We start from the raw sequence: 12,154 nt of genomic DNA, 5'->3' as shown, positions 1-12,154 counted from the left end.
GAGAGCTGAAGGAGGGCCGCCGCGCCGCCAGGCGCCCTGAGGGCCCCGCACCCGCAGCGCCCGCCTCGGTGTCCGTCTCCACGTGGCTTAGCTCGCTGCGCTCGTCGTCTGCCTCGTCCCCTGCGCCTGCCCGCTGGCCCCCGGTGCCGGAGCACACGCTGCGGTCCATGGTGGACAGGGTGGAGTAGCCCGAGACGATGGAGCGCGTGTCCGCGGCTGGCCGCTCCTCAGGCACTGCCGGGGGGCTGAGGCGCCCGGGAGTCCCCGGGGCAGCGGTGCCCGATAGCTGCCCCTCTGGCCGGTCCTGGGTCCCCGGTCCCGGCGTCACTGTCCCAGGTTTGTGTGCCTCTTGCTCCGAGTCGTCGTCGGTGCTACTGCCCAGTCCCCGAGCTTCTCGCCGCTTCTTCCGCTTGCGGTTGACGGCCGAGATGAAGGAGATCGCCAGCATCTCCCGAGCGTACGGCTCCTTCTTGGGGACCCAGGAGCCCTGTGCAGGCAGATAGCCCAGTATGCAGGAGCCCAGACTTGCACCACCGCGGCCCCTGCCTCGCTGCCTCAGACGTGAGGGACTGAACTCACAGCTGCACACGCTAAGACCCAATCTCAACAGCTCAGCCCTCAATCCTGAAACCTCCTGGCATCCCTCTGGTCCTACTCAGACCCTCAGCTTTCACCTCACCACTCCCTCTTCCTATTCCACTCTGGTTTTCCGTGCTAGAGAAATCTTGTTAGACACAGCTCTGGTAGTAATAACCACTCACCAGTGAATAACACTTGACAGTTTGAACCCATTTCATTTTTTCCTGTTTGTTTTCCTTTCTCTGACCACAAGCTCCTACTCCTTCCCTCGCCACTCCTACCTGAGATCTGCCTTTGCACCTATTTAACATAACCTACCTGCGTTCACTTCCTCCCCTTCCCCTCTGCACCCAAGCATTTCAGTCTCCCAGGTCCCCACCCAACCAATTCACAGCCCAGACCACTCCACCTCCAGCTTCTACTGCCAACAGGTGCTGAAAAGTTCTGTGTAAATCATCAAATGCAGCCCCTCGTTGTGATTTCTAACCCCTGCCGTTGTCCTGACCTGAAGCAGTTCACTGCTGAACCCTGTGACTGCTTTTCAGTCTATCAGAATAGGAACAGGATTTCCCTGCAGAGCCCACGCTGCCCAGCAATACCCGCCTTTTTTGGCCTCCTCTCTGGGCAGAGGAATCAGTGTTCACAAACATCACTCTACTCAACTCACCATCTGCTCCTGAGACCTCCCCCTATCAACACCAAACTCTCCTGAGCTCCAGAACTCTTCCTGCATCTGTGACTCTCCACCTGATTGTCTGCAGGTAGCTAACTCAACCCATCTGGAGCCACATTCTCCACTTACCCCCAACCCAAACCACCTCCATTTGTGTCTTCCCACTTAACACGGTCACCTGACTCCCACCCCCCAAGCCACAGCTAAGACCTCTTGCTTCTTCTTCTAAAATGACTCCCTAAGCCAGCTCATCACCATTTTTTGTTCTCTTTTTCTGGACCAGTATTGATAATGGCTCTGGTAGCGTAGTGGTTACGCATGGATCAGGCTGTGAACCTTAAGGCCAGCAGTTCGAAACTACCAGCCGCTCCGCGGGAGAAAGATGAGGCTTTCTGCTCCCATAAAGATTTACAGCCTCGGAAACCCTGTACAGAGTCGCTATGGGTCGGAACTGACTTGACGACGGCACTTAACAACAACAACATTGATAATGACTGGTGATTGCAATGCAAAGGTTGGAAACAAAGAGGAAGGATCAGTAGTTGAAAAATAAGGCCCTGGTGACAGAAGCAATGCTGCAGATCGCATGATGGTTGTTGTTGTGTGCTGTGGAGACGGTGGGAAAGCTCCATATCATCAGCCAAAACAAGGTGGAACAGACCATCAATTGCTCATATACAAGTTCAGGTTGAAGATGAAGAAACTGAAAACAAGTCTGTCAGCCAAAATTTGATCTTGATATATCCCACATGAATTCAGAAATCATCTCAAGAACAGATCTGATTCATTATTACATACTAATAATTGAAGACCAGAAGAGTTGTGGGATAACATCAAGGATATCATACAGGAAGAAAGCAAAAGGTGATTAAGGAGACAAGAAAGAAGGAAAAGACCAACATGGATGTCAGAAGAGACACTGAAACTTGTTCTCCAGTGTAAAGATGCTAAAGCAAATGGAACAAATGAGGATATAAAAGAGCTGAACAGAAAATTTCAAAGGGCAGCTCAAGAAGACAAAGTCAAGTATTATTATGAAATGTGCAAAGACCTGGAGTTAGGAAAAAAAAATGGGAGGAGCACACTCAGAATTTCTCAAGCTGAACTAAAGAAAACTTTGAGTCCTGGTGTGGTGCAACACTGGGCTGAAAGGTCAATTTGAACCACAAGGTCGGTGGTTCAAACTCACTAACCACTCCTTGGGAACCCTATACAGACTCACTATGAGTTGGAACTGACTCCACGGCACTGAACAACAACAACATGGGCAAAACACTGAATGATGTACAAAGTATCAAAAGAAGATGGAAGGAACACACAGTCACTGTACCAAAAGGAAATAGATGATGTTCAACCATTTCAAGAGATAGCACAGGATCAAGAGCCAATAATACCGAAGGAGGAAGTCTAAGGTTGCACTGAAGGCATTAGCAAAAAACAAGACTTCGGGAATTGATGGAACAGAAATTGAAATCTTTCAGCAAACTGATGCAACTCTGGAGGCACTTATTCATCTCTGTTAAGAAATTTGGAAGACAGCTACCAGGCCAACTAACTGGAATAGAGCCGTATTTGTGCCCATTCCAAAGAGAGGGGGCCCAGTTAAATGTGGAAATTATCGGATACTATCATTAATATCATATGCAAGTAAAATTTTGCTAAAGACAATTTAAGAACGGCTACAACAGTATATTGACAGGGAACGACTAGAGGTTCAAGCCGGATTCAGATGAGGGCAAGGAATGAAAGATATCACTGCTGATGTCGATGGATCTTGGCTGAAAGCAGAGAATACCGGAAAGATGTTTACCTGTGCTCTATTGACTATGCAAAGGCTTTCAACTGTGTGCATCATGACAAGCTGTGGACAACATTGCAGAGAATGAGTGTTTTAGAACACTTAATTGTGCTCATGAGGAACTTGTAGACAAAGATACAATCATTTGAACAGAACAAGGGGACACTGAATGGTTTAAAATTGAGGCAAGTTGTGCACCAGGGTTATATTCTTTCACCATACTTATTCTATCTGTATACTGAGCAAACAGAGAATCTGGATAATATGAAGAAGAGCGTGGCATCAGGATTGGAGGAAGACTCATTAACAATCTGAGATAATAAAACCTTGTTTGCTGAAAGCGAAGAGGACTTAAAATACTTACTGATGAAGATCAAAGACCACAGCCTTCAGTATGGGTTGCACTTCAATGTAAAGAAAACAAAAATTCTCACCACTGGACCAATAAACAACATCATGATATATGGAGAAAAGACTGAAGTTACCAAAGAGTTCATTTTGCTTGGCCCAACCGTCAACACAAACGGAAGCAGCAGTTAAAAAAATCAAACAATGTATTCCATTAGAACAAGGACTCTTTTAAGTGTTCAAGAGCAAAGACAACAGTTTGAGGACTAGGGTGTCCCTGATCCAAATCATGGTATTTTCAATAGCTTAATAAACATGTGGAAGTTGGACAGGGAGTAAGGAAGACCATAGAAAGAACTGATGCATCTAAGCTACGGTGTTGGAGGGGAATATTATTAAGTGCCACGGACTGCTAAAATAACAAACCAGTAGGTGTTGGAAGAAGTACAGTCAGAATGCTCCTTTGAAGCCAGGATGGAGAGACTTTGTCTCTCATACTTTGGACATATTATCAGGGGGGACTAGTCCCTGAAGGACATTATGCTAGGTACAGTAGAGAGTGAGTGAAAAAGAGGTAGACCCCCAACGAGATGGATTGGCACAGTGGCAGCAGTAGTGGGCTCAAGGTTAACAATGATGGTGAGGATGGTGCAGGACTGGGCAGTGTTTTGTTCTGTTGTGCAGAAATAAGGTCGCTGTGTGTCGGAATTGATTCAACAGCAACTACCACCAACAATAATAGAGCTATTTTCCTCCTTGCTGCACCTACTCCTGCCTCCTCAGCAATCGTTTTACAACTTGCCTGGCCCCAGACCCAGTCAGAAATCCCAATTTGATCAGCCATGTTAACTGGTTCCACCCAGCCTGGCCAGCAAAGCTCTAGTCTAACAGCTGGGCAGGATGCACCTGGACAAGCCTCATCACATCGTATCAGCGTTGTCTCAGAAGGCAGGCTCAGGAGCAGACATGAGCTGGCTGTGAGACCCGAGCATGTAACACATGTCCTTCCTGTCCCGTTTCCTCAGCTGTGAGATGTGGACAACATGCCTCTACTCACAGGGTATTTGTAAAGATGAATCATTTGGGGGGCACAGAAACTGCCACTTAGCAAGTGCTCAGTAAAGAGTACTATTATGAACACTGTTGGATATTTTTAACTTGAGAACCAGTGAAAAGCGAGAGCATTATTGATAATTACTGAACCTGCCACCAACCAAGCTGAGTGTCAGCCTTCAGGTCCTCTGGAGACTGGAGAAGGGGCTCTTTAATGGGGCTTTGGGATGGACTCTGGGGACTCAAAGTCCCCATGCTGAAGTTGCTATAGGACCTCTGTAGCTGTGTGTCTTTCTGGAATAAGGATGCATAGCTTTCCCCTGATTCTTGAAAGAGCCTGGAACCAAAAGCCATTGGACAATCCCTGCCCCCCGCCCGCCCCAGGGTCTGTAATGCTTTAATGTTTTGACTAATGTACAGGTTTTCACATAGTCAGCCCCCCAGGGTAAAGGTCATGGAGCGGTTATAGCTGGGGTGAGGCCACACAGGGGCTGGCTGTATGCTTGTGTGCCCATCCAGTCGGTTCCGACTCATAGTGACCCTTAGATGTTTATAGGAGCTGAAAGCCTCATCTTTCTCCTGCAGAGCACCTGGTGGACTCGAACTGTTGAACTTGTAGTCTGCGAATGTGTAACTAAGGTGTCAGGGCTCCTTATGTAGGGGCCACTCATGGACTCGCCTCCTGTGGCAGTTTGTTTTAACTTGCCGAATGATTGTTCACAGTGATCACTGGAAGCAATGGAAACTTCCAGAAGGAATAGCAACTGCTCATTGGTGCCCCCAACCCCCTCGAGGGCCACCCAGGGCACAAGTCATACGTGCCATACCCTAGATACGGCTCTGAGACCATGCCTCTGGTGGGTGAAGGGAAGACTGAGGAATAAGTGGTGAAATGAAGTGAGGCAGGGCTGAGCTTCTCCCTAGGCCACCAGCGGCCCTTGCAGGCAGTACAGAGGTGAGTGAGGGTGAAGGACCAGAGAGAGAGAAGAGAAGAGGAGTCCGTTCCCAAGAACTTGGAATTAAGCCAGTAAGGGAGGTAACTCCATCCACAGTGGAGCAGACTAATGACAAGTTCAGAACCTCATGCACCCACCACACCCAACCCAAACTGTCTTTGTAGGAGGTAAGGTTGGAGTGTGACTGCAATTCAGAGAGCTGATACCACACTGGTGTACACAGCCTGAGGAAGCGGATGGTTAAATCTAGACAACAGTTTTCCATTGTTCTTTCAGTCTGAGTGTGAGCTATTCAAACAGCAGCCTGCCCAGAAACTCAGCTTCTTGAAACAAAACAAAGCTTAGACTGAGGAGGGTGGGGCTTGGCAGCTGCCCCCTCAGTCCTCCCACGCACCTGCTGGTGATGATGACCCCAAGAGACCTCTGAGGAACAGTTTGACAACCACTGGCCTAGATTTAGAGTCAGGCAAGAGCCAGTGGCTGGAAGTGATGAGACTCCTGGACCATGCAGGATTCGTCCCTGCCCTCAGGGGTCCACAGTTCCTTACCTACAACCAGGATGCCGCATGCTCTCAGGTGCCTCCTCCTGGCCCTGACTCTGCACATAGAGCTCAATGTTTTTGGTCCTATAATTGCTAGTTCTTACTATCAGTTAATGAACTGGACCACCCTGGTCCACACCTCTATTTCTCAGGGCCTTGGCTGGCTGAGAAAAATCAAGAACCCCCTGGAGCCTGAAAGCAGAGGATCAGAACTCTGACTGCAAGAAACACCATGTCTGGGAAAGACCACCTAAGGACCCCCTCGGTGCCTGAAAACCCATCCAGTTCAATTTCTAGTTACTTAAACTCTGAGCCTTGGTTTTCTTATCTGTAAAATGGGGATGATACAATAGTCAAGAGTCTTTTGGAATGATTGAGACAAGTATGTGTGAGAAAATTGCTGGCAGCTAGGAGGTGCCCAATGATTGTAAATCCACTTCTCTTGTCTTCCACTAATGGTGTGGAGTAAATCATCACTGCTACAATGAAGTCCGGCTTTGAGTCAGTTTCATGACATACTTCTGGGAAAGCGTGTTCTATGCTCAGGGTGTTGTGACTGAAAACAGGGTCTCTTGAGGAGTTCTCAGGCTAATGAGAGAGTTAAGCGGGCCTAGACTGGCAAGCAGGATGTGCCAGGGCCTTGAAGGAATACATTCTATCACCAGAAGCTTCAAAGAGGAGGTGGCCTGTGAGCCATTGGGAAGCCAGTGGTAGGGTTTGCTGAGTACATGGTGACTGACGTCACAGGAGGTAGCCCAGGACGTCTTTTGGGATCTCTCCTGGGAACATGGAGGAGCCAGAGCCACCAGGGTCGAGCAGGGTCCTCTCAAGCTTAGACCACCCTCAGAGGCTTTGGTGGAACCGGCGGTGCTCTGACTCCTTCAGAGAACGCAACCCCACCTTCTGCCATTCATTTCAGACTTCCCTCATTCGGCTCAAACTCTCCCTGCCTCTTTCCCTCAGCTGAGAACCTCACCTCCTACCTGGGCCAGCAGGGGGCACTGTCCTGCCAGTATTGGGCAGGAGGTACTCATGTTGGGCACTGACTGAGGAAAAGAAGCCAACAGCTGGGAATGCTCCCAACTTGCCACCACCAACTCTGCTAGCAGCTGTGCCCATGCCTTCTTCTCTCTTCCTAAGACATCTCAGGAAGTACCTCTAGCAGGGGTGGGAAACCTTTTCTCTGTCAAAATTTATAACATCATCAGTGGGCCATACAAAAATGACCAACTTAAAATTCGCCCGCTATATTTGGTCAAACATTTAATTAAGTGCAGTTGCCTTAGTAGGGCCAGACCAAATGATTTCACAGGCCTTATACGGCCAGCAGGCTGGACGTTCTTCAGCCCTGCTCTAGGGAGAACAGATGCTCCAGCCTCGTGGGCTCCTCCTACCACCTCCTTCTCTCTCTCACCAACTTCCCTCCCGGTCCAGTCCTAACTCTCTCAGTTCCTTTGATGAAAAAACCAAGTGGCCTGGCTTGTACAAGCCTTCAGAATGACTTTGGCACTTACCTTGGACTTGGCTGAACTACAGGTGGTAGAATCTGCTGGCAAGAGAAGGAAGGAAAAATGAAAGTTAGCCAGGGCAAGAGAAGGCTGAGTCTCGTAAACACAATTACTCTCCAAAAGGCTTCAGAAAGCAGGGAGCTGTCAGTCCTGAGCTCTCCCCCAGGCCCTGGGAGTATGCTGGGCCTCTGATGTCATTTCCTGTGGGGTTGGGACAAAGCTAAGAATGATGTCAATCAATTCCTTTTGAGGAAGGAAGTCACATTAGGCTTTGACCCTCATTTGCCCAAGGATAAGGGCTAGGGGGTTGTTCCTTTGGGCCTGCTTCCTTTCTCCCACCCCTCCTGTCCCTGTTACTCTGAAGCACTGGAGAGAAAATACCCAATACCAGACGCAGTCCACAGAAACCACAACAGTGAGACCGCAAATCACAGAGGCTCTGGAGAAATGGAGACCACACGGGTGCCCTCCCTCCACCCTTCACACCTACCCAGGAGATGAGAGGAGAGAGAGGTCCAGTGAATGACTGAGAAAACACACAGAGATGCAGTGGTGGGACTCAGGGGTGGTCAGAGCCTCAGTAGGCACCAGACCTATGGAGTACGGTCCCTTGGTTGGGACTGAAGTTGTGAGGAAGAGTAAAATCACATCTATGGGGTTGAGGCCACACTCTCTGAAGACCAATTCTCTCTCCAAGGCTGAGGAGGGAACAGGCTGATCCAAGGACCCTCCCAGGCCCAGTGGGGGCAGTGGTAGGGTGCAGTTAATCCACACTCTCTGGCAAGCAAGTTAGATGCCTCTTCCCCAGGCCCCCCACCCCTGCCCATGGTGAGGAGAGCAAGCTGGGCTGAACACACAGCAACACACAGGGGCAGGCGAGCGGCAGCAGGTGATTAGAAGAGGCAGGGGGCTCATTTCTGCCATCCCACCGCCCATATAATCTGACCTCCTCCCCTCCCCTGTCTCTTGCCACTAAAAGTGCTGTTGGGGTGCCTGTCAGAGACAGACCTAGAACCAGATACTATGGAGGGAGTCCACTGTGACTCATGGTAACCCCACATATAGCACAGCAGAACTGCGCATGACAACATTTTCAGTGTATTTGTTTCCCAGGAGATTGTCAGGCCTTTCTTCCTAGGAGACTCTGGTGGACTTAGAGCTTTCAGAGGGCCTTAACTATCCAAGGCTTCCCTGTCACAGGCAGGACAGTCACACGGAAGAGACAGGGAGTTAGTGAGCTGAGCCCAGCAGGCATTAGCCATTGCCTCTGGGTATCATCTTTCCTCTGGAAAGCGAGGGTCAGAAGCCCTGGAAACAGGACTTAGGGGCTAAGTGACCAGGGGCCCTGGTTTTTTAAGTTGTTGTTAAGTGCCACTGAGTGGGTTTTGACTCATAGCGACCTTATACAGGGTTTCCAGGGAGCGGCTGGTGAATCTGAACCGCTGACCTTGTGGTTCAAACTGACCTTGAGGTGCATGGCTAGATCCTACAGCACCTCACCAGCTAACAGAAGAAGCTGTAGATAGGGAGGTTTGGGAGGTGGCATCATGGGTACCAGCCAAATGACCAAGGAGGGGCCAGGCTCCCTCCTACACAGAGGGCAGAATGTGGGGCCTGCAGAGCGCAAACACCACCTCCACCCCGCTCAGAGCCTAGACTTTTTGGCAAGAAGAAAGTATCTGCCCCCATCCAGTGCCTCCTTCCTTCTGAGAAGGGGCTTTAGGAGCAGAGTTCTTAGCGGTCATGGGTAACTGATCTGTCAGACACTTCCAGCTGCCCCTCATGCCTGCCCAGCCTTCTTATAATCACCCACCACTGTTAGTGACCGAGGCCGCGAAACCGCACTGTACCCTTTAAATCTCCAACTGGTCCGCTGGAGGAGGGGAGGGGAGAGGGGCCGGTAGGGAGGAGAGGAGCAGGGTTGAGGGGGGGATGAGAGGGGAGCACAGGGAGAAGAGGAAGGAAGAGGGTGGGGTGCAGGAGAAAAGGAAGAAAAATTAAAAAGAGAACATGCCCAGAAGGCCACAGTCCACGAGAAATTAAAAGTTCAGGAAGGAAACCAGTGAAGGAGGGTGAACAAAGCGAACAGGGCAGCCCTGGGTGGGGCAGCCGAGCAGCAGAGGCAGGGGCGCTGCCCAGGACCAGTGGGACACCCCCTGAGGGAGAAGGCACTGCCGCACCCAGGGCTCAGCGGCAGGGCTGGGAGGCTCTGCTGAGGCAAGAGCAGAGAAGCTAGTCTTCTAGCTGGGCCTTTGGGACCCTCAGGAATGCAGACCCTCCCCCATTCATATCCCACTCCCTGGCCCCTGAACTCACCGGAACCTGGGTCAGCAGGGGGCACTGTCCTGCCAATGTTGGGCAGGAGGTACTCAATGTTGGGCACTGACTGAGGCTCCTTGTCATCCACAGGGGTCTGCAAACAAGGAGGAGGTCAGCCAGTTCGCCCTCAGACAGCCAGACCATGGATCCTTTAGAATGGGGTGCTCTGAAGACAACCCATGCCTCTTCCATCAGACTGGGGCTCCAGGGCGGCAACAGCTCCCTCACCAGACAGGTGCCGCACTTGGACTTGCGTGGACTCCATCGGGCTGTTTATGCTTACCCCAACACCTGATGGAACCCCTGAAGGCCCAAGTTGTTCCCTCAGCTGCAGCCAGGAGCTGTGTCTAGCTGTGTCTCTCCCTTACTAAGACTAGGGCCTTCCAGGTAAGAGCCAAGTGTGGGGACTGCCTTTGCATGTTGATTGCATTTCCTCAGGGCCTGGCCTATATCTCCCCATCTGGCGAGCTTATGAAGGCAAGGATTATGTCTCTCCCATCAGACTGGAGGCTCCTCAGGAAAGGGTCTATGTCTCCACCATCAAACTGGGGATGCTTCAGGGGCCGAACCTTCCCTTCCCCACCTGAGACCAGACCCCAGTCCACGCTAGCCCCTGACGTCACTTACTCTTTCCCCCTTGTCTTCGTGGCTGCTGAAGAACCAGTCTGACTGCAGGGGAGACAAAGGGAAGTAAAGAAATCAGTGTGGGACAGGGCTGAGGGAGGATACGGAGGCATGGGTCCCACAACCTGTTGGGTGCTAAATGGAATGGGGCAGGAGGGGACACCAAGTCCCGGATCCTTCTTTAATAAAAGTCCAGACTCACTGAGGTACTTGAGACTAGAGGACTCCCCCAAGACTTCTGCTCTGAGACTCTGAGACACTTCATAAATCTTGAACTAAAAGTACTTCCTGAGGTCATCTTTTAGCTAACTAACAAATTGGCTCAACATAAAGAATATTACTAATAAGTATTGTGTACCCTTAAAAAAATCATCTCTATGACACCCAACCAAAACCCCAAAACCAAACTCACTGCCACTGTTGAGTTGATTCAGACACAAAGTGACCCTAACAGGGCATAGTGACCCTGCAGGACACAGTGACCCCACACGTCATAGTGACCCCACAGGGTTTCCAAGGCTGCAATCTTTATGGAAACAGACTGCCACATCTTTCTCTCACAGAACGGCTGGTAGGTTTGAACTGCCAATCTTTCAGTTAGCAGTCAAGTGCTTAACCACTGTGTCAGCAGGACTCCTATATGATCAACAATTACACTAAAACAAACAGAGAAGGGCAACGGGGCCGGGGAATCAGTCTACCAGAACGGAATTCCTGAGAACGTGACACATTGTGAAAAATGTGATAAATGTCACTAAACAATTTGTGTGTTGTTGTTGTTAAGTGTTGTTCAGTCGGTTCCGATTCATAGTGACTCTCTGTACAGGGTTTCTGAGGTTTTTAAAATCTTTGCAGAAACAGAAAGCCTCATCTTTCTCCTGCAGAGCAGCTAGTGGGCTTGAACCACCTACTTTGTAGTTCACAATCCAGTGCTTATCCTGTGGAGCCATCATGTTCCCTCAACAATTTGTGTGGTGGTGGTGGTGGTTATGTGCCACTGAGTTGGTTCCGACTCATAGCGACCCTGCATAGGGTTTCCGAGGCTGTAAATCTTTACAGGAGCAGAGAGCCTCATCTTTCTCCCGCACAGAGACTGGTAGATTCGAACTGCTGACTTGTGATAAGCAGGCCAGCTCGTAATTCACTATGCTGTATAGTAGTTAGATGGAAACCTAATTTGCTATGTAAACTAACGCAATTTTGAAAATGTTATTTTTTTCAAAGGCAAGGGTCTCCTGTCTTCTACAACAGACCCTGGGCTGGCCTGGCACAGGAGGGGTCTCAGAGGGAGGTTGGAGGGTACTAGAACCCGCCTTGGGAAGGGAAACGGTTGGGTCCCAGTGGTGGAAGGAAATGCAACCTGGAATGAGAGAAGGCCAGAGCACAGATGGGTGTGGCAAGTGTAGAAAGTTTCTCTTTTGTTGGCCTGTTTTCACCCAAGCTTGTCCTGAGCACATCACTGGAATCCTCCCTACTGCAAGCTAGAAGGCAGGGAGGCCACAGCGCCCTCTAGTGCCAACCAGTTCTATTGGCAGGTGAACACCAGCGATGGAGAGTTCCGGCACCCTGAACTCCACACTGGAAACTGGGGGCTTTAGCTCACCATCCCGGAAAAGGACAGATACTAAGAGGTTTCCTGGGAGGCAAACAGGCAAGGGCTAAAGAGACAGTTTCCAATTAAAACCAAATGGCCACAGCCGGCCCTGAACTGTTTCCAACTAGAAAAAAGGCCTGAACGGGGATTGTGGAGCGGG

At 50.2% G+C, this 12,154-nt stretch overlaps 1 protein-coding gene across 1 annotated transcript in view; it reads right to left on the bottom strand.

The window, feature by feature from the left end:
* Window positions 1–12,154, bottom strand: part of ARHGAP23 (Rho GTPase activating protein 23) — an 89,272-nt gene that overhangs the window by 1,413 nt on the left and 75,705 nt on the right. The window contains 4 exon segments of the mRNA XM_006832529.1: window positions 12–487; window positions 7,464–7,495; window positions 9,774–9,870; window positions 10,404–10,445. Coding sequence (XP_006832592.1) covers window positions 12–487; window positions 7,464–7,495; window positions 9,774–9,870; window positions 10,404–10,445 — 647 coding nt within the window.

Source organism: Chrysochloris asiatica, unplaced genomic scaffold (assembly GCF_000296735.1).
Source record: "Chrysochloris asiatica unplaced genomic scaffold, ChrAsi1.0 scaffold00007, whole genome shotgun sequence".
Lineage (NCBI taxonomy): Eukaryota > Metazoa > Chordata > Mammalia > Afrosoricida > Chrysochloridae > Chrysochloris > Chrysochloris asiatica.
Note: the sequence above shows the minus strand (reverse complement) of the source record. Positions and strands in the feature narration are given on the sequence as shown.